At 36.5% G+C, this 23,994-nt stretch overlaps 1 protein-coding gene across 2 annotated transcripts in view; it reads right to left on the reverse strand.

Moving 5' to 3' along the window:
- The window catches only part of azi2 (5-azacytidine induced 2), a 23,145-nt gene extending 679 nt beyond the window's left edge, over positions 1–22,466 (reverse strand). The window contains exons 1-7 of one of the 2 annotated variants that reach the window (XM_056243699.1): positions 22,317–22,466; positions 19,915–20,134; positions 15,911–16,027; positions 13,069–13,168; positions 10,044–10,183; positions 9,234–9,295; positions 8,662–8,783 (exon numbers count right to left, since the gene is read on the reverse strand). In XM_056243699.1, coding sequence (XP_056099674.1) covers positions 8,662–8,783; positions 9,234–9,295; positions 10,044–10,183; positions 13,069–13,168; positions 15,911–16,027; positions 19,915–20,127 — 754 coding nt within the window. In that variant the 5' untranslated portion in view covers positions 20,128–20,134; positions 22,317–22,466. Of the gene's footprint in view, positions 1–8,661; positions 8,784–9,233; positions 9,296–10,043; positions 10,184–13,068; positions 13,169–15,910; positions 16,028–16,632; positions 16,723–19,914; positions 20,135–22,316 lie in introns of those variants that run through there. The other variant, XM_056243698.1, reaches the window with a different exon arrangement.
- Positions 22,467–23,994: the final 1,528 nt, after the last annotated feature.

The raw sequence follows: 23,994 nt of genomic DNA on the forward strand, positions 1-23,994 counted from the left end.
TACAACTATTGAAGATCTGGAATCTGAGGGTGCAAAAAAATCTAAACATTAAGAAAATCTTTAAAGTTGTGCATTTATGTTCACGGTTGTGCTGCATTCACTCACTAAAATAAATATTTTATATATGTACGGTAGGAAATTTACAATATATCTTCATGGAACATGATCTTTACTTCATATCCTAATGATTTTTGGCATAAAAGAAAAATGGATAATTTTGACCCGTACAGTGTCTTATTGCCACAGAAACACCCGTGCGACTCGAGACTGGTTTTGTGGTCCAGGGTCACATATATATATAATAAATAATATTTTTAATTATACATATAAATTATTAAAATAGATAATGCATATATACATATATATATATTCAATTTATTACACATCTCATAAACTCCTACAGCTCCCTGACACACACACACACACACACACACACACACACACACACACAACTGAGGGCACAGACCAGTTTTACTCAAAGGCAGTACAAAAATACTAGCATGATGTAAAAATAAATTGAATATATATTTTAGTTGATATTTTTATTGTATTTTATTTGACTATTGTATTTTTTTCTATTAATCATATATATATATATATATATATATATATGGTTTGATCTCAAACTTTATGCCCAAGTGAGTCTCATAAAATTTATGAACATTATTTCATCCCAGAATTAAAATGTTATTTTACCTAAGGAGAAATTAAGCATATACAGTATATATATATATATATATATATATATATATATATATATTAATGGATTATGAATATATAAACAAATCGAGATAGGTCCGACTGCAGAACCGCAGAACCATATGTCATAGCAGTGTGAGGACGACAGCGCCAGCCTGACAGTCTGATGCCGGAAGTGGGCGTGGCCAGGCATTGCGCTACTTCTGTGTTTTAGAACGTTTCAAAGTTTAAAACAATGCTATTATGAATATTTGTTTAAACGATTTAATTAAAGATATGTTTAAGATGTGTATATATATATATATATATATATATATAGTTGTGTGTATATATACAGGTGAAACTCGAAAAATTTGAATATTGTGCAAAAGTTCATGCAATTCAGTAATTCAAATTAAAAGGTGAAACTAATATATTTAGTATATATAACTATATACATATGCATGATTATACTTTTCAGAGGGCCGACATTTCTGTATTTAAAATCCTTTTTTGTATTGATTTCATGTAATATTCAAATTTTCTGAGATTTTAAATTTGGGGTTTTCATAATCTGTAAGCCATAATTATCAAAATGATAACTTTTGCACGATATTCGAATTTTTCGAGTTTCACCTGTATGTATATATATATATATATATATATATATAAAAAATTATAAAATATAATAATTATTTGTCCTATTAACAAAATACAATATACTACTATTAAAAATGCTTTTCAATTCAATCAAATGTTCAAGCTTTGTTTTAATTTTATTATTATTTTTGTTTAAAGCTTCATTCAATTTTTATTGTTAATCATTTGACACAAAAAATGGATAAAGTATGATTTTAACTTTTAAAAAACTATTTAAAACTCAACCATTTCACAACTAACAATTTTTTTTCATAGACCAAACAACATAATTCTATGGTGGACTGAAACAAAAATTATTAATTAAATACAATTATTTTTTTCCTCTGAAATGGCAAAAGCATCACACACAGATGTACCTGCTCTAAATAAATAATAGTAATTAAATAAAAATAAAAAATCGAACTAAATAAAATAAATTATAAAAAACAAAATCAAACCAAAGAAAATAAAAGCGAGTGTCATGACGAAAGGCGCCTCATGAAATCATCAGGATTAACTCCATGTGTATGGAGTTTTGATCTATTTAGTTTATTTGTCACTTGAGAATTATTGTTAAATGTGTGCCTGCATAACTTTAATAAGATTTATTTTCTTTGGTTTGATTTTGTTTTATATAATTTATTTATTTTATTTATTTTGATTTTATATTTTGATTTAATTACTATTATTTATTTGGAGCAGGTACAGCTAGTGTGTGATGCTTTTGCTATTTCAGAGGGGGAAAAAACACATTTTATTTAAAAAATGCTTTTCAATTAAATCAAATGTTCAAATGCTCAAGCTTTGTTTTCGTTTTATTATTTTGTTTGTTTTAAGCTTTGTTCAATTTATATTGTTAATCATTTGACACAAAACAGATGCATAAAGTATCATTTTAACTTAAAAAACACCATTAACATTTGTTAATAGGCTACATTGCCTGTCTTTTGTTAATAGGACAAAACATAGTTATTATACTTTATAATTTTATAAATATTATATTTTATAATATTTGATATATATATATATATATTAGGGGTGGAACGGTACACAGAAGTCACGGTTCGGTTCATACCTCGGTTCAGACATCACGGTTCGGTACGATTTCGGTACAATGGAGGGAAAAGCAAAACAAAAATGCAGAAGGCATTGTATTTTTTAAATAAGTTTTATTAATAAAGGCATAGAACCAGTTTATTTGTAGTGCACTGACAATAGTTTTATATAATTAGTTTATTAATTAAATTAATAAAAAGACAAAAAGACCTTGCAATATGTTTGGTAATTGTACTATTAATTTAAAATTATTTTGCTATATTTCAGATCAATATATTTGTTTTCCTTAATTTTAATTAACATTATTAATTGACAATGTAACATTATTCTTATCCGAATTATAAATAATTGATTTCTGTATAAAATAATACTGCCATTAAAAACATTCGATTTTCTTTTTTTTAATCAATGTAGAATGTGTAAGATTAGCGCTCCGAGGACGAGAAATGGAAACCAATATGATAAATGTCCAAAAGATGGGACCCACAGACTGTTTTGAAATGGAGTTGGATAAATATGTTTTGCTTTTAAAACTGTGTGTGTGTGCGTGCGTGCGTGCGTGTGTGTGTGTGTGTGTGTGTGATTTTGGTTGGGTGACAGTTGTAGGTTACAGTTTGACAAGAGTTTATAGTGACAAAAGCACAATGTTGTGTTTTATTGCGAGTGTACACAAATATAAGTAAACACTTTGCAGGTTTAATGATCTGATGAACAAAATGACGGAGTATGTTTTTTATGTTTCCACTGTTCGATCGCACGCCTCTCTCTCTCTCTCTCTCTCTCTCTCTCTCTCTCTCACACACACTCTCTCTCTCTCTCTCTCTCTCTCTCTCTCTCTCTCACACACACTCTCTCTCTCTCTCTACCTCCCTCTCTCTCTCTCACACACTCTCTCTCTCTCTCTCTCTCTCTCTCTCTCTCTCTCACACACTCTCTCTCTCTCTCTCTCTCTCTCACTCACACACACTCTCTCTCTCTCTCTCTACCTCCCTCTCTCTCTCTCACACACACTCTCTCTCTCTCTCTCTACCTCCCTCTCTCTCTCTCACACACTCTCTCTCTCTCTCTCTCTCTCTCTCTCTCTCTCACTCACACACACACACACACGACACACACACACACACACACACACACACACACACACAGTTCGATCGCGCCCGCACGCCTCTCTCTCTCTCGCACACACACACACACACACACCAGCATTGCAATCTTGACATCGCAGCCTGTTCATTATGCGGTCACACCAAACGCGAATAGAGCGTCAAATTCGACGCTAGTCCAAAGCGAATAGGACGCACGTATAAGCCAACGACGTTTGAAGTGAACGCGCGTTCAGAGCAAAGCCGATGGTCCAGATTATGTGTCCCTAAAGAACCCGCGTATCTAACAGTAGTTCCGCATTACATTAATTAATTTGCACGCGAGTTTTATTTATTTTTATACCGTGTATTCTCCGTGTAAGTTCGTGCACCGAACCGTGACGCCCGTACCGTTTCGGTTCGATACGAATACATGTACCGTTCCACCCCTAATATATATATATAGGCCTATCTCTTAAATATATATTTTTAATGAAATCGTTAAAAAATATATTCATAATAGCATTGTTTTAAACTTTCTAAAACACAGAAGTAGCGCAATGCCTGGCCACGCCCACTTCCGGCATCAGACTGTTAGGCTGGCGCTGTCGTCCTCACACTGCTGACGTATGGTTCTGCGGTTCTGCAGTCGGTTACTATTGAACAAATCAATAAAATTTACTATATATATATATATATATATATAATAAGTTATATTTATAATGATATATATATATATATATATATATAAATTATTAAAATAGATAATGAATATATGTATATATCAATATATATTTTTTATATTTTATATACAGTATATATATATATACACACACACACACACACACACACACATTTACATACATATATATACTTATGGAAACAGGCTTCATTTTTCTCTGGTAAAATACAATTTCCTCTTTTTATTTCTTTGGGATGAAATGATGTTCATGTTTTCATTGAGGCTCACCTGGGCATAAAGTTTGAAATGGAACCAGATCTCCACAGAGTCCGAACACTATTTTTACCCGCACAGATGGCATTGAGCGCGCAACATTAATAACCCATGCATTAGTGTACGCGAACACCTCAGGGGACGCGTTCCCTCCGGCTCGCTAGCTTTCTCTGTTCTCCCGCTTTCTCATCTAAAGAAACAATGAGGGGCTCATTTGAAAACTGATTATGTTGCTGATCTCTCAGAGGAATATATGGGGTATATGTTAAAATAAGAAAAGACATATTTCCTTACACCCGCCGTCTCAGGCTCTCGCGGATTCGCTGAAGTAAACATGGAGCTCTTCCTCATTTTTAACACTCGTTCTAATTTGCACCTTTTGCTTTTCCTCTGCGACACACAGGGAATACTAACAAACCCAGAGCGCCGACAACCACAAAAACAACACACACATGTCGAATAATATAAAGAACTGATGATTGACAGCTGACTGGATGTGACCGTCATAGAAACATTCAGACTGAGGATCTGAATCTACACATTTAATGATGACAGACACAATCTCATTTAACTAGATGTACACTGAACACAATTATATTATGTTTTTGCCCCCATTTTTCATGAGCTGAACTCACGGTTTAGAGTGGCCTTTTATTGTGGCCAGCCTAAGGCACACCTGTGCAATAATCATGCTGTCTAATCAGCATCTTGATGATATTGTTCACAAATCTGTCTAAATCTGTGTTAGTGAGCACTTCTCCTTTGCCGAGATAATCCGTCCACCTCACAGGTGTGGCGTATCAAGATGCCGATTAGACAGCAGGATTATTGCACAGGTGTGCCTTAGGCTGTCCACAACGAAAGGCCACTCTAAAATGTGAGTTCAGCACATGAAAAATGGGGGCAAAAACTAACGTGTTGCGTTTATAATTTTTTTCAGTGTAGATACGCATAATTAATACAGACAGGTAGTAGAAATGATTATCTAATGGCCACATTCACACTTTCTCTAAGTGCGAAACACTTCTGTTTAATAGCTCACGTTTAAGCCTGTGAACCATCCTGGCATTTTTCACCATTTTAATATGTGTATATCATGCATTTACTCTCAAATAACTTAAATATTGATTTATATGTCCAGTATAACAATAAATTCTGACAAAGACATTTTAATACATTAAAAAAAGAAAAGGCTTTCGTGAACATCTGAATGACTGAATCAGTTCTAAATTGATTCAATTAAACAGTTTCAACTGATTCCTAGAAATGACTGCTTTAAAACAGCCTGTATTGTGCAAAGCGCTATATAATACAGGTGTTTCTGTCTGTTATTGTAAGTATCTATTATGTAAGGTCAAGGGTTTGATTCACGAACTGAAGAAACAAATGTATAGCTTGACTGAGATGTCGCTTAGTATAAAAGCATCTGTCAAATGCATAAATGTAAACGCTAATACAGTCACATCAGGAAGCTGTGGGTATGATGGATTATTGTTTTCCATATTCTGACTTCAAATCAAGAGATCTGAAGATAACAAATGAGAATGACGGGCTGTATATTACAATCATTATTTTATTATCTCTCGTGCTTATCTTTTCATTTACTCAATCTACTGTTGCTCCAGCAATGTTTTTTTATTTTTTAAACTCAGAATCTAGAGGAAAGTAAAGTTTGAATTGTGGGATGTAAACTCACAATTACAAAAAAAGGTCAAAATTGCGAGATTTAAACTCAGAATTCTGAGAAAAAAGTAAAAATTGTGAGATTTAAACGCAGAATTGAGAAAAAAGTAATAATTGCGAGACGCAAACTAAGAATTCGGAGAAAAAGTATTTTTTTTTTTAGATATAAACAGAATTCTAAGAAAAAATTCAAAATTGTGAGATTTAAACTCAGAATTCTGAGAAAATGTAAAAATTGAGATTTAAACAGAATTCTGAGAAAGAATTCAAAATTGCGAGATTTAAACTCAGAATTCTGAGAATAAATTCAAAATTGCGAGATTTAAACTCAGAATTCAGAGAAAAAAGTAAAAATTGCGAGATTTAAAATCAGAATTCTGAGAACTAAGTAAAAACTGCGAGATTTAAACTCAGAATTCTGAGAAAGAGTAAAAATTGCGAGATTTAAACTCAGAATTCTGAGAAAAAAGTAAAAATTGCAATATTTTAACTCAGAATTCTGAGAAAGAGTAAAAATTGCGAGATTTAAACTCAGAATTCTGAGAAAGCGTAAAAATTGCGAGATTTAAACTCAGAATTCAGAGAAAAAAGTAAAAATTGCGAGATTTAAACTCAGAATTCTGAAAACTAAGTAAAAATTGCGAGATTTAAACTCAGAATTCAGAGAAAAAAGTAAAAATTGCGAGATTTAAACTCAGAATTCTGAGAAAGAGGAAAAATTGCGAGATTTAAACTCAGAATTCAGAGAAAAAAGTAAAAATTGCGAGATTTAAACTCAGAATTCTGAGAAAGAGTAAAAATTGCGAGATTTAAACTCAGAATTCAGAGAAAAAAGTAAAAATTGCGAGATTTAAACTCAGAATTCTGAGAACTAAGTAAAAATTGCGAGATTTAAACTCAGAATTCAGAGAAAAAAGTAAAAATTGCGAGATTTAAACTCAGAATTCAGAGAAAAAAGTAAAAATTGCGAGATTTAAACTCAGAATTCAGAGAAAAAAGTAAAAATTGCGAGATTTAAACTCAGAATTCTGAGAAAAAATTCTAAATTGTGAGATGCAAAACTGTATTACAAAAAGGTCAAATTTGTGTGATGGAAACTCGCTTTTACAAGAAAAAAAGTCAAAATTGCGAGATCAACAGTGAGTTTATACTTGCAATTGAGAGATATAAACTTCCAATTGTAAAAAAAAAAAAAAAAAAAAAATCGCAATGACCAATTTTATATTTTTATTCCATGGCGGAAAGTTGGAAACCAGGATCCATAAAGGGCGACACAATGAAAGTAGATGGTAAATTATATATATATATATATATATAAAAATAAAATACCACTATAATAATAATCATAGTTCGAATTGCTGGGGTCAGGGGGGGTCCGACCCCCCTTGATGAGACTTGGACCGAATTTTTGGTAATGCTTTGGGAATTTTTTTAATTTTTGGTAACGCTTCCTTTTACAGTACAGTACTTACGTGTACTTACCTAGAAAGTACTGGCTAATATAAGGTAAGTACATGGGTTAGGGATCGGTTCAGGGTTAGTACCTAGTTATTACCCAGTAATTGTAATTACTATAAGTAGTACATAGTATGTACATGGGTCACAGGACTGTAAAAGGAAGCGTTACCGAATTTTTTTAATAATTAGTAATTATGTAGGCTACACGAATTTGTGTTCACGTCAGTCTTGTTAAAATCAAATTCAGTGTGTTCTTCATCTTCAATCCGCAGCGGCGTCAGAGACAGAGGACAGTGTGTGTGTGTGTGTGTGTGTGTGTGTGTGTGTGTGTGTGTGTGTGTGTGTTCATCTGAGCCTCATTGGTCTGTCACTGCTCGTCAATGTCAGAATATTTGAGATGACCAATCGAATCAAAGTAGGCGGGCTTTATGTTCACAGAAGCTGCTGAGCGCGACTCGACGCTTCAGTTTACGGTCAAGTGCGAGATAAGATGCAAGTAGCTAAACTAAACATTTCATAATTTACCATTTTCAGGTCATAAATGTTAAACGAATTACAAAAATAATCAGGCAAACTAATAAACTTTTGTCTAATTTCGGCATTTTGAACTGAGAATAGGCCTATGTACCGACTCATGTAATGTAGCCTATAATTAGTTACTGTCATTGTGAGGGGACAAGACACATTAACAAAGCCGTTTACATCCTGTTAGGCACGAGATTAATAATGAATTTGTACATATTGAGAATTAATATAATACAATTTGTAGCCTTCAGTACATTAAAAAAGCTCATCTTTAGGAGGGGAAGAGACAGGGCAAGATGAGGATCTGAGAGGAAGGGTGATGGAGAGAGCAGGTGTTGACAGATAACATGGTTTAAAGCTGTTTCTCATGCTTTTTTTGGCCTTCAAACGTCTTAAAATGCACATATCAGAGAAATAGAAAATGTGAACCCCCAAATGGAGAGTGACCAGTCGAAATAGCTGTACCCCCCCGAAGCTCACGGTGTAATTCGAACACTATAATAGTAATAAAGTAAGAGTTGGAGTGCCACGAGGGAGAGTAAATGAAGACTTTAAATGTCTTGATATGTGTTGACCGTGACTCACCTCTCCTGAGCACCGGCCTCTCCCTCAGCCTCCTCACCAGCTCCGCCTGAGAGCGCACGACCGAGTGCAGGCGCGACACTTCTCTGAGGACGTCCTGGTACGACTGAGAGATGGCCATCGTCCTGAACACACACACACACACACACACACACACATCACATGCCATCATCACTCTGAGCAATTATGCCTTCAAGCTGCATGTGTGAATATCTGCAGTGGCAAGAGATTTACTGTGCAAAACTGGCAAAGATATAATATCAAAACTAACTTTAAACTAGTAAACTAATAGACCATCATCATGACACATCAGGCAAACAGGTTTTACTCTACATATAAAATATCTGAGCAACAGGAGAAATGTGTATTCACTATAAAAATTCTCAAAAAATATAGAAGTTTTTAATATTTCCTGATATTTTTCATAACTGTGGGAACCTGTCCCTTGATTTACATTAGTGAATGTGTTCAATTCTAAATGTACTTTCATTGGTCCATCTTACAGCTGTTACACTCACGCCCTCTAGTGGACAAACACACACACACACACGAATATGAAAGAAAATCATAAATACCTGAAGTCTGTCATTATTTCATGGGACTGATCATCATGATCTACACACTTTTCAGAGGAATTCTGTGACGAGAAGAACATCATGAATGACACGCACTATATATATATATACACACACATTATGACATCATATTGCTCAGAAAATCCAAACGGCCTGATTTTTGAGAGTGTTTAGCCTATTTGAGGATAAAAAAAAAAAAAGGAGAGAATGGATTTTCTTTATTGTGTGGAGGTTGTGTCCACACACTGCACACACACATTCATATGCAAACACCACAGGGTGTCTACAGATATAAACAAGTTAAATTTAAGACTTTTTAACGCCACTTTGAATGAAATTTAAGACCAAACCTGTGATGGAAATACACATGATATGTAATATTTAACCTAAGTAATTGAAGTAATTTAATATGAACTACTTGTTTATTGAACTAAAATCAATGTGACATTTGCAATCGTGAGAATCTTCAGCAAAATAGCTCCCGTCATGTTATGCTACTCAACTATATCATATGTTATAAATAAAAAAACTCAACATTGTGAATTTTTACCTCAGTATGTTTACCTCTGATTAATGTTATTATTATTATTATCATTATTACTACTGTTATTTTGCTTTTTTTGTACTGTCTTTTTTATTTCTACTATTCTCTTTCCTCCTTGCTAAAACTGTTGCTGGAATTTTCAATTTCCTTGCGGGAGTCATCCCAAAAGGATTAATAAAGAGAAGTCTAAGTCTAAGAAGCGTTTGCTCTGAGGGGCTTTAAGGCGCAGTGTGTGAACTCTGAGGTGTGCTGAGGCGGAGACGCACCTGACCGGCCCGGCAGAGCTCGTGGAGAGAGTTATTCTCCAGCTGAACGCGCTCCAGATGCTCCTGCAGAGACTGGATCTGCATCGCACTGCTGTGTGTGTCCTGCCAGTGATCCGCTGTCTCCGTCAGACTCCTCATCACTGAACACACACACACACACACACACACACAAACAAGAGAAGCTTGATGATGCAACACAATACTCAATGCAATGATCATTCATGATATACTGGGATTCAATGATTCAAAGCCTCAATGTGTCATTTTTACATTCAGTCAAAATATATTTGGAGAATTATTGCTGTTTGTGACTGTGTATTATTCATTTTTTTCATGTACTGAGAAAAGTGTGGATTCTATATTTTAACTGTAGTTTAGTTTAATTATATAATATTTTACTAGTAACTTCTAATAATATGATAATTTAATAATTTAACAATATTTAATATTTTATTAGCAACATTTATTATAATAATTATTATTACTACTTAATAAATTCAACAATGTAATATTATATATATTTTAATAGTTTTCATGATATAAAAATACTTTATTTAATATAAAGATATTTATTAATGTAATAATATTATAATTGTAAATAATTAAAAATAATAATAATATTATAATAGTAATCATTTAATAACTCAACAAAATGACATTAATAAAATAATATTAATACTTTATTATTTAATAATATATAATTATTTAGATATATATATATATATATAAGTATACTTAATAATTGAATAACATAAAGGTAACCATTTAATAACTCAACAATAAAATATTTAGTAATTTAATAAAACAATAATACTTACTTTAATATAATAATAATAATAATAACCGAATCATTCAACAATCTAATAATATTTAATATTTTAATAATGTACTAATATAACATTTATAATTAAATATATATATACACTCACCGGCCACTTTATTAGGTACACCTGTCCAACTGCTCGTTAACACTTAATTTCTAAGCAGCCAATCACATGGCGGCAACTACGTGCATTTCGGCATGTAGACATGGTCAAGACAATCTCCTGCAGTTCAAACCGAGCATCAGTATGGGGAAGAAAGGTGATTTGAGTGACTTTGAACGTGGCATGATTGTTGGTGCCAGAAGGGCTGGTCTGAGTATTTCAGAAACTGCTAATCTACTGGGATTTTCACGCACAACCATCTCTAGGGTTTACAGAGAATGGTCCGAAAAAGAAAAAACATCCAGTGAGCGGCAGTTCTGTGGGCGGAAATGCCTTGTTGATGCCAGAGGTCAGAGGAGAATGGCCAGACTGGTTCGAGCTGATAGAAGGGCAACAGTGACTGAAATAACCACTCGTTACAACCGAGGTATGCAGCAAAGCATTTGTGAAGCCACAACACGCACAACCTTGAGGCGGATGGGCTACAACAGCAGAAGACTCCACCGGGTACCACTCATCTCCACTACAAATAGGAAAAAGAGGCTACAATTTGCAAGAGCTCACCAAAATTGAACAGTTGAAGACTGGAAAAATGTTGCCTGGTCTGATGAGTCTCGATTTCTGTTGAGACATTCAGATGTTAGAGTCAGAATTTGGCGTAAACAGAATGAGAACATGGAACCATCATGCCTTGTTACCACTGTGCAGGCTGGTGGTGGTGGTGTAATGGTGTGGGGGATGTTTTCCTGGCACACTTTAGGCCCCTTAGTGCCAATTGGGCATCGTTTAAATGCCACGGCCTACCTGAGCATTGTTTCTGACCATGTCCATCCCTTTATGGCCACCATGTACCCATCCTCTGATGGCTACTTCCACCATGTCACAAAGCTCTAATCATTTCAAATTGGTTTCTTGAACATGACAATGAGTTCACTGTACTAAAATGGCCTCCACAGTCACCAGATCTCAACCCAATAGAGCATCTTTGGGATGTGGTGGAACGGGAGATTCGCATCATGGATGTGCAGCCGACAAATCTGCGGCAACTGTGTGATGCCATCATGTCAATATGGACCAAACTCCCTGAGGAATGCTTCCAGCACCTTGTTGAATCTATGCCACGAAGAATTGAGGCAGTTCTGAAGGCAAAAGGGGGTCCAACCCGTTACTAGCATGGGGTACCTAATAAAGTGGCCGGTGAGTGTATATATTTTATATAATTATATATAAATAATGTTAATACCTCAATTTAATATTTTATAATTTTATAAATAAATAGTTCTTAAATAAATATATTTATTAGTTAAATAATATAATAATTCTTCAGTCATTGAATAATATGACATTATTTAATAATATAATGTAATAATAACTCAACAAAATAACATTTAATCCAATAATAACACTTAATTTAATATAATATTTATTATTTTAATAATATTATAATTGTTTGGTAACGTTTTTCTAATGCTATTATAATGTAATCAAAAGAAAAATTGCTGTTCTTCAATAACAAGTGGAAGTTATTTTAATGCATTTACACAAAAAAATTACTCGAAAAAAACTCTACCTTGAACATAAATGCTATTTAATAATGTAATAATATCATATTTCACTTTCAAAGCTCTGTGGTTTACTGTAAAAATGTCAGTTATACATCACACATCATCTACGGTATATTAATATATATCACACATCATCTACGGTATATTAATATATATCACACATCATCTATGGTATATTAATACGCGGATGTCACCGTGGCTCGTCAGTTATACATCACACACATCATCTACGGTATATTAATATATATCACACATCATCTACGGTATATTAATATATATCACACATCATCTACGGTATATTAATATATATCACACATCATCTACGGTATATTAATATATATCGCACATCATCTACGGTATATTAATATATATCACACATCATCTACGGTATATTAATATATATCACACATCATCTACGGTATATTAATATATATCACACATCATCTACGGTATATTAATATATATCGCACATCATCTACGGTATATTAATATATATCACACATCATCTACGGTATATTAATACGCGGATGTCACCTTGGCTGGTCTCCATCTCGGACTTGAGTTGCAGGATCTCCAGTTCTCGGGCCTGAAGCTGCTCCGCCAGAACACGCTCCACATCCACTCTCTCCTTCTTCTGGAGGAAAACACACACATATCTTTACCTTTATCTATTTAAAACTGATCCCAAGACTCATTTATTTACATATCCTTTCTTTAAAGTAAAAAACAAACAAAAAACTTTTCCTTTTTTTAGAAAAGTTTGTTTCCAGAAGAGAATAGCGTCACAGTCCAGCTTAAAGCGGCGGTAAAGTATGATTTCACTTCTCTAGCTGTAGTTAGTGTGTAATGTTGCTGTTTGAGCATAAACAACATTATCAAAGTTACAACGCTCACAGTTCAAAGCAAAGGAAGATATTTGCTTTTAAAGAAAAGGACTACAACAAACGGCTGGTAGAACTACACGAGCTTCCTCCCGGGTTAGTGACATCACAGACCCTAAAATGTACATAAGCCCCGCCCCCCGGGACGGAAGAGCTGTTGTAGTCGAGCACATTTGTGAGTCAGCTCAAACTGTAGCATCCGTCTTTATACATGCAATAGAAAGTCACTCTGTGTGCATCTCACAACAGTTCCTATACCAGCGATTTATAGATTATCCTGACAGAATATGCTAATTGAAGATAAAGGTACAATATGTAAGAATTTTGTAATAAAATATCCAAAAATCACTTGCACAGTGTGATATATTTCCTGCAGTTGTGTACTTACAATATCCCAAAAGTCTCCAAAGATTTTTTATTTCAGAGAAATTCCAATTTTAAATAAGTGGCCGTCCCGGAAAAAAATGTCGCCTGTCAATGACGCAATATCCGCTATCCTGGGTTTCCGCTCGTACTACCATAGCCATGATGTAACCATGTCGACAGACGCGGACAACTGCGCAGTGCGTAACGTTTAGCGGCACGCAGTTCTCCTTTCTTTCAAACATAGACCATGGCAAGCAGACTTTGGGACAAACAAGGAGAACTAAAATGAGGATCAATATCAGCGTGGCGTTTGTGAGATGCCGAGAGCTAGCGTCCGCGACTAACTCAGACTCGACAGAGCTTCACGAGTCACGACAGCTTTATTAGACAGGTGAGCAAATGTACATAAAACAAATCAATGTTATATAACGTTAGCTCAACATGATGAAATGTTAGAATATGGTCAGTATGTTATTCTAATGTTGATCTAGCTCACTGCTAGTTTCGTATAGCAAACGAACTAACACGTAGTATAACATTATAACTTTCAACACACATTTAAATGCCGTTTAGTGTGATAGTGTAACGTTAGACCGAGTGAAGCAGCACTGCGTTACCTCACTAGTTTAATTGGTCTAATAAACTGACCTGTGTGAGTAATCCAGCACTCGCGGGTTCGGTAGAATTAAATGTCCTTATTCCTCTATATCCGCGGGACTCGCGTGTGATATCTGTCTCTTTAGCAATCGCGACCTGCTTCATACCACTGCAATGTTTAAAAACATGAATGTTTGCACTCATCCATAAACATTATTAGATCCATGAGCTTGACAGCAAGTCCCATCATTCAGTTCATCACTGCGTCATCAACCTACGCCTGTGTTATTGTTGGACACTGCGCCCTCTTGTGGCGGAAATCTTACATATTGTGCCTTTAACTCCACATCAGCAACATAAATTCATCAACTAACCATTCAGAGACGTCCTGTTGGATTCTACATGTTGTACTTCTTGAGTCTCTCCATCTTTGACTGAGGTAATCGCAGCTGCTAACACACACACACACACACACACACACACACAAGCTCTTGAAGCCCCGCTCTCTGCAGCGGCTCATTTGCATTTAAAGGGCCAGGCACAAAACGGTGCGTTTTTGCTCACCCTCAAAAAGTGACAACTTTAACATGCTATATAAAAATATCTGTGGGGTATTTTGAGCTAAACCTTCACACACACTCTGGGGACATCAGAGATTTATTTTACATCTTGTGAAAATGGCATTTTACCACCCCTTTAAGTAAGTTCAGTGATGGTTAGTTTTTGTTTCCCGAAAGCATCGTTAGCCAACTATGGTCGCCGGTTCTGTGGTTATCATCAGTTCAACGAGTCACTGTTTCCCGAAAACATCGTTCGCAAACAGCATCGCAGAGGAGTGTGTGTGAGCGACAGCATCGCAGAGGAGTGTGTGTGAGCAACAGCATCGCAGAGGAGTGTGTGTGAGCGACAGCATCGTGTGAGCGACAGCATCGCAGAGGAGTGTGTGTGAGCGACAGCATCGCAGAGGAGTGTGTGTGAGCGACAGATCTCGACCTGCGGTTAGAAGCAGAGTTTCTGGGGTGTGGGCATAACTTTTCTGGGGTGTGTTTCCCATATAACATCTCTGCTGTGGTTCGAGGTTACACACACACACACACACACACACCTGTGAGCTCGGGTAAAAGTAAAAGCTTTGGATAAAACCGTCTGCTAAATGAATAAATGTAAATGTAATATGCAGCGAGTTACAGCGTTATATGGGAAACACACCCGAGCTCACAGGTGTGTGTGTGTGTGTGTGTGTGGTTCAGCGCACCATGACAGTGGAGAGGCCTGAGACGCCCAGTAAGCAGCCCATGCCGGTGTTTATATGTGTGTGTGTGTGTGTGTGTAACCTCGGCCCACAGCAGAGATGTTGTACGGGAAACACACCCCAGAAAAGCTACGAGTCACTGTGATTTATTTGGATGGTCTTCATCATTTCCCTCATTCAAACCTGCAGGACTTTCTTTCATCGGTGGAACAGAAAGGAAGACATTTTAAATGTGTCATGTCAGTGTCCTGTTGCATGCTGGGGGTTCTGCTCGTCGTACCAGCTTGCGCAGCTCCATCTGCAGGTCCTCCTTCTCGATGTAGATGCCGCGGTACGCGCTGAACGCCTGGTTCATGTACTGAGGCCCTTCCGACGGCGGCGCTTCGGGCCGGAAGTGCTGAAACATGCAAACATCAGACATCAGCCTCTTCTGCTCACCAGCTGCGGTTATTAAAGTAAAAACACTGAAATATTATTATAATGTAAATCAGCTGTTCTCTATGTGAATATACAGTAAAGTGTAATTTATTCCTGTGATCAAAGCTGAATTTTCAGCATCATTACTCCAGTCTTCAGTGTCACATGATCCTTCAGAAATCACTCTAATATGATGATTTGATGAGTGAGTGTGTGTGTGTGTGTGTGTGTGTGTGTGTGTGAGAGAGAGAGTGAGTGAGTGAGTGTATGACTGACTGAGTGAGTGAGTGTGTGTGTGTGAGAGAGAGAGAGTGAGTGAGTGAGTGTGTGTATGACTGACTGAGTGAGTGAGTGTGTGTGTGTGTGTGTGTGTGTGTGAGAGAGAGAGTGAGTGAGTGAGTGTGTGTATGACTGACTGAGTGAGTGAGTGTGTGTGTGTGTGTGTGTGTGTGTGTGTGAGAGAGAGAGTGAGTGAGTGTGTGTATGACTGACTGAGTGAGTGTGTGTGTGTGTGTGTGTGTGTGTGTGAGTGTGTGTGAGAGTGTGTGTGTGTGTGTGTGTGTGTGTGTGTGAGTGTGTGTGTACCTTGTCCTCCAGCTGTTTGACTCTCCTCCTCAGGAGCCCGTTCTCTCGCTCCATGTGTGTGTGTGAGTGTGTGTGTGTGTGTGTGTGTGTGTGTGAGAGTGTGTGTGTGTGAGTGTGTGTGAGAGTGTGTGTGTGTGTGTGTGTGAGTGTGTGTGAGAGTGTGTGTGTGTGTGTGTGTGTGTGTGAGTGAGTGTGAGAGTGTGTGTGTGTGTGTGTGAGTGTGTGTGAGAGTGTGTGTGTGTGTATACCTTGTCCTTCAGCTATGAGGTGCCCCTAGGGACATTATTCAGAATTACCTTGCATATGTGGTGTATACAATTCAAATTCAAATTTTGGTGTTCAACTTTGCGTTTTAAAAATAGGGCCAACAACAACCGTTTTTCGTTTTTCAATTACGGGTTAAAAAGGGGAAAACGAATGGACGCAAAAGTACAGGGAGCATGGGTAATTTTAAAGCTTGCTAATGATTTCACTGTGTTTAAACGAGAAACAAGCCAAAACAAATTTGGGCGTTTTTTTGTGCATTCTCACAGTTTTTGGCGAGGTTTTGTGATGGAAAACCTTGGCATCTGGCAACCCTGCTGGAGTGGGCGGGGACTCTAACCACCTTCCGTTTCAACTGAAATGCTTGCATACAACATACTGAAATGATTTTCAGTTGTGTGAGTGAGAGCGTTTCAGTTATGTTTGTAAAAGCATTTCACTTGTATGTGTGTGAGCATTTCACTTGTGTGTGTGTGAGCGTTTCAGTTGTGTGTGTGAGCATTTCAGTTGTGTGTGTGTGAGCGTTTCAGTTGTGTGTGTGTGAGCGTTTCAGTTGTGTGTGTGAGCGTTTCAGTTGTGTTTGTAAAAGCATTTCACTTGTATGTGTGTGAGCATTTCAGTTGTGTGTGTGTGAGCGTTTCAGTTGTGTGTGTGAGCGTAATATTTTCAGTTGTATGTATGTGAGCGTTTCAGTTGTGTGTGTGTGAGCGTTTCAGTTGTGTGTGTGTGAGCGTTTCAGTTGTGTGTGTGAGCGTTTCAGTTGTGTTTGTAAAAGCATTTCACTTGTATGTGTGTGAGCATTTCAGTTGTGTGTGTGTGAGCGTTTCAGTTGTGTGTGTGTGAGCGTTTCAGTTGTGTGTGTGTGAGCGTTTCAGTTGTGTGTGTGAGCGTAATATTTTCAGTTGTATGTATGAGAGCGTTTCAGTTGTGTTTGTCAAAGCATTTCACTTGTATGTGTGTGAGCATTTCATTATAGTATGTGAATGAATTTGGTTTTATATGTGTATGTGAGAGGAAAAGTACATGTATATGCAAGGTAATTCTGAATAATGTCCCTAGGGGCACCTCATATTCAGCTGTTTGACTCTCCTCCTCAGGAGCCCGTTCTCTCGCTCCGTGTGTGTGTGTGTGTGTGTGTGTGTGTGTGTGAGTGTGTGTGTGTGTATACCTTGTCCTCCAGCTGTTTGACTCTCCTCCTCAGGAGCCCGTTCTCTCGCTCCGTGTGTGTGTGTGTGTGTGTGTGTGTGTGTGTGAGTGTGTGTGTGTGTGTATACCTTGTCCTCCAGCTGTTTGACTCTCCTCCTCAGGAGCCCGTTCTCTCGCTCCGTGTGTGTGTGTGTGTGTGTGTGTGTGTGTGTGAGTGTGTGTGTGTGTGTATACCTTGTCCTCCAGCTGTTTGACTCTCCTCCTCAGGAGCCCGTTCTCTCGCTCCGTGTGTGTGTGTGTGAGTGTGTGTGTGTGTGTGTGAGTGTGTGTGTGTGTATACCTTGTCCTCCAGCTGTTTGACTCTCCTCCTCAGGAGCCCGTTCTCTCGCTCCGTGTGTGTGTGTGTGTGTGTGTGTGTGTGTGTGTGTGAGTGTGTGTGTGTGTGAGTGTGTGTGAGAGTGTGTGTGTGTGTGTACCTTGTCCTCCAGCTGTTTGACTCTCCTCCTCAGGAGCCCGTTCTCTCGCTCCGTGTGTGTGTGTGTGTGTGTGTGTGTGTGTGTGTGTGTGTGAGTGTGTGTGTGTGTGTATACCTTGTCCTCCAGCTGTTTGACTCTCCTCCTCAGGAGCCCGTTCTCTCGCTCCGTGTGTGTGTGTGTGAGTGTGTGTGTGTGTGTGTGAGTGTGTGTGTGTGTATACCTTGTCCTCCAGCTGTTTGACTCTCCTCCTCAGGAGCCCGTTCTCTCGCTCCGTGTGTGTGTGTGTGTGTGTGTGTGTGTGTGTGTGTGTGTGTGTGTGTGTGTGTGTGTGTGAGTGTGTGTGTGTGTATACCTTGTCCTCCAGCTGTTTGACTCTCCTCCTCAGGAGCCCGTTCTCTCGCTCCGTGTGTGTGTGTGTGTGTGTGTGTGTGTGTGAGTGTGTGTGTGTGAGTGTGTGTGTGTGTATACCTTGTCCTCCAGCTGTTTGACTCTCCTCCTCAGGAGCCCGTTCTCTCGCTCCGTGTGTGTGTGTGTGAGTGTGTGTGTGTGAGTGTGTGTGTGTGAGTGTGTGTGTGTGTGAGTGTGTGTGTGAGTGTGTGTGTGTGTGTACCTTGTCCTCCAGCTGTTTGACTCTCCTCCTCAGGAGCCCGTTCTCTCGCTCCGTGTGTGTGTGTGTGTGTGTGTGTGTGTGTGTGTGTGTGTGTGTGTGTGTGAGTGTGTGTGTGTGTGAGTGTGTGTGAGAGTGTGTGTGTGTGTGTACCTTGTCCTCCAGCTGTTTGACTCTCCTCCTCAGGAGCCCGTTCTCTCGCTCCGTGTGTGTGTGTGTGAGAGTGTGTGTGTGTGTGAGTGTGTGTGTGTGTGTATACCTTGTCCTCCAGCTGTTTGACTCTCCTCCTCAGGAGCCCGTTCTCTCGCTCCGTGTGTGTGTGTGTGTGTGTGAGTGTGTGTGTGTGAGTGTGTGTGTGAGTGTGTGTGTGTGTGTGTGAGTGTGTGTGTGTGTGTACCTTGTCCTCCAGCTGTTTGACTCTCCTCCTCAGGAGCCCGTTCTCTCGCTCCGTGTGTGTGTGTGTGTGTGTGTGTGTGTGTGTGTGTGTGTGTGTGTGTGAGTGTGTGTGTGTGTGAGTGTGTGTGAGAGTGTGTGTGTGTGTGTACCTTGTCCTCCAGCTGTTTGACTCTCCTCCTCAGGAGCCCGTTCTCTCGCTCCGTGTGTGTGTGTGTGAGAGTGTGTGTGTGTGTGAGTGTGTGTGTGTGTGTATACCTTGTCCTCCAGCTGTTTGACTCTCCTCCTCAGGAGCCCGTTCTCTCGCTCCGTGTGTGTGTGTGTGTGTGTGAGTGTGTGTGTGTGAGTGTGTGTGTGAGTGTGTGTGTGTGTGTGTGAGTGTGTGTGTGTGTGTACCTTGTCCTCCAGCTGTTTGACTCTCCTCCTCAGGAGCCCGTTCTCTCGCTCCGTGTCTCTCAGCCTCTTCTTGATGTCCTCGTACGCCGTGACGAGAGCGAAGTGCGACGCCACAGACTCGTCTCCGGCACACACACACACCGGGCTCTCGGGCGGCCCGTACGCCTCATGCTTCAGGATACAGATGTCATCGTCCACCGCGGGAGACTCCATTCCACAGCTGGACACACACACACACACACATACAGGTATATTTACAGTCAAACCAAGATGTATTCAGACTCCTTCAACATTTCTCACATTATCAGTTTATTCGCTATAGTTTAGAAAACGGTAATAAATATGAGCAGAACTCAGTTCTCAGATCAGTTGATATTTGACTGGTTTTGTCCGTCCTTCTGTTAGACTCTCACACATGAATTATGTTGAATATCTGTCAGCTGTTAAATTTAACTACACAATTAGATAATACCAGTTTAGCTCAACCAGTGACCAAGCAATGCTTCATGTTGTTCAGTGTGTGTGTAAAAAGAGCATTAGCAATTACAGAAAACACACTTCAGCAAAACATGATCAGCTCAAAGTGGAGGAATCATTATTGCTCAAAGATGTTTATTAATGTCACTGTAGTCGCTGTATGAAGAATATTGGGGTATAATATGTCACAGTTTACTTTATTTTGCACATAAAAAAATATCAAAAATTATATATGGTGAATTTTGTTTTTGTTTTGACTGTATATATATATATATATGGCTGATATTGATAGACTATATTAATAATTTGTACTATTATACATTTAATGCACAGAAAATTATTATTTTATAAAGATCAATGATTCAATGATTTGTTTACATCATCACAGTCTCAATATGTCATTTTTTCCGTTTTAGTAAAAATATATTTGGATAATTATTGGCATTTATGACAATGTATTGTTAAATAAATAATAAAAAAATACCACATTTCCTTGTTTTCATTAACTGAGAAACAGTGTGGAAAACATGCCTTAATTATTTTAACTATATTTTAACTGAATTTTAATATTATTATACAATATTTTACTAGTAATATTTAATATAATAATAATAACAAGTATTATTATTGAATAAATTCAACATCATACTATTTTATCCTTTAATAATAATGCAATAATATTAATAATATAAAAATACTTAATTGAATTTAATGTTTTGTATTAATGTAATAATATTATAATTGTTAATAATTAAAAGATATATGTAATAACTGAATAATATAATAGTAATCATTTCATAACTCAACAAAATAATATTTAAGAAAATATTAATACTTAATTTAATATAATAATTTAGCAATCTAAAAATATTTAATTCTTTAATATTGTAATAATATAACATTTATAATTTTCATGATATATATATATATATTACATATTTAAGAATGAATAACCACTGTAATAATTTAACACCTCAATAAAATAATAATTAATTATTTATTAAAACAATAGATCTTAAATTAATATAATAATAATAGTTCTTAATTTTAATTCTTTAATTTTTCATTATAATTTTAATAGTTTAATAGTTCTTAATCTTGATTTAATATAATATTATGTATTAGTTTAATATTATTATAATTGTTTAGTCATTTAAAATCCAATATTATTTAATAATTGATTAATATAATAGTAATCACGATTTAATAACTCAAAAACTAAATATATAATACAATAATACATTTAATATAATATTTATTATGATATAATAACCACAGAGTACTATTAATAATAATAAATAATAATATAATATTTAAACAATTATAAACAATAATTTTTACATGAATTCTGCAATAATAATGCTATGATATTACAATAATAATAATATGTTTGGTATATCGCTGGCTGTGACAAATTATTTGACATCTTTTAAATGTAGTCTATAATAAAAATACTTCAATAAGTGAGAAATTGTATAATATTTTAATTCTATAAATGCTATAATACTTATAAATCTATAACATAGTACCGCTAAAAGTGAAACCAATAATGACATATAATATTAATAATAACATCACATGCAAATATATCCTAACATTACAAAACATTTCATATTAATATTAACAATAAAATATGTATAAGGTGTGTGTATGACGGGGCTTTTATTATACAGATGATATCTGTCAAACTGAAAGAGAAAGCAGCAGCTTTGAATAAACACGAAAACAAGCGACAGTTCGGAATAAAACAAAGTAGATGATAATAAAAACGCATTCTATTAAATATGTATATCATCCGAGGAGAATCAACGCGTTTCTGAATGAAGAGCTTGATGTGTCAAACTGACGTGTTTACATTCATCAGCTGCTGTTTCCTGGCGGACATATCACACATTCCCAATCCGTGAAGAACGAGCAGAACTCACCCGACAGCAGTCAGTTCGGACAGCAGCCGTAAACCATCATCAACAATAACAACAACACGAGATTTAAGAACGAGCAAACACACAAACACACGCAGGAAAATAATCCAGCAGCAGCACAAACACTCTCCAGGAAGTGAATCTCTCTGCTGACTCGACTTCCGGCGGAAGCAGAACTGCAGCGCGCGCTCAAAACCTGAGAGTTTTTGCACTCGTGCCACTCTAATTTGCTTATAAATCCCTGATAAATCCGAGAGGTTTAATGTATTTCGATGATAAAGAATTTCATGATTATGTACGTGTTTTTTGTGGCGGTTTTCAGTGCGCAGTTGTGCTGCAGTTACAGCAACGCGTCGCGAGGTGGCGACAGAGACACACAGATACAAAAGAGTAGAACTAGATTTAGAAAATAATGGAAACATTAATTAAAACTATGAAACAGTGGCAGTAACAGGGGTCTAATAGTAACACCAGACTACACGCAAACACACTGCGAGCAAAGCGAACTAGGAGCCTAGTTGATATAGTTACATATTCAAGTTTTCTGCCATGCTGACTTTCCTCCACGAGGTGGCGCTGCTGCTCACAGATCAAACCTTCACGGGCTCAAGAAGAGATTTATTAGGACATCGTTTTTGTGTAAAGTACATTATGAATGAAGCAAACTAATACAAAATACAATTAAGTTTATCAGCCATGTGCACGTGCTCATCAGATCTGATTTAGGCCTATATAACATCACTCTAATTACTTGGCAAATAACACGTGTTACAATTTTAACCTGAAAAGGAATCAATTTGAAATAAACAAAACCAATTTGAATGTAAAAAACAAAACAAAAAACGTTCACACCAAAAATGATAACTATAGCGATAACGATAAAGATATAGATCTAAAAATCGTTCTAAATATAAAAGGATATCAGAATCCACACCACAACTATAATGATAACGGCTCTGAGAAACAATACCACTGGAATCACTTTCAGAAAGATTTTTTTTCTAGCTGTTAAATTATAAAAAACAATGACAGCCAATCAGAATCCATCCTGCTTTAAAGAGCGCGAGCATTTAAAGGGATAGTTCACCCTAAAATGGGAATTAAATTATCTTATCTTAATTATTATCTTGATTTCTCACACCAACGCCAAGGGCAGGATTTTCATTAAATAATACATTAAATTTCAGTTTGTTTTTCACTAAACCCCATCATATAACCCCAGAACATGTGTAATATAAGACATGTGTCTCACATGGATTATAGTTATTATAGTCATCAATATATTGTCCATAGTTATCATTATAATTATCGTTGTAATTATCGTTATAGTCATCGTTATAGTTATAGTCATCGTTATAGTTATAGTCATCGTTTTAGTTATAATCATCGTTATAGTCATCGTTATAGTCATCGATATAGTCCTCATTATAGTCATCGTTATAATTATCGTTATAGTTATCGATATAGTCCTTATTATAGTTATCATTATAATTATCATTGTAATTATCGTTATAGTTATCGATATAGTCCTTATTATAGTTATCGTTATAATTATCCTTGTATTATAGTTATCGATATAGTCCTCATTATAGTTATCGTTATAATTATCGTTGCAATTATCGTTATAGTCATTGATATAGTCCTCATTATAGTTATCGTTATAATTATCGTTATAGTCATC

Source organism: Rhinichthys klamathensis, unplaced genomic scaffold (genome assembly GCF_029890125.1).
Source record: "Rhinichthys klamathensis goyatoka isolate OS25496 unplaced genomic scaffold, OSU_Roscu_1.1 h1tg000828l_1, whole genome shotgun sequence".
Taxonomy (NCBI): Eukaryota; Metazoa; Chordata; class Actinopteri; order Cypriniformes; family Leuciscidae; genus Rhinichthys; species Rhinichthys klamathensis.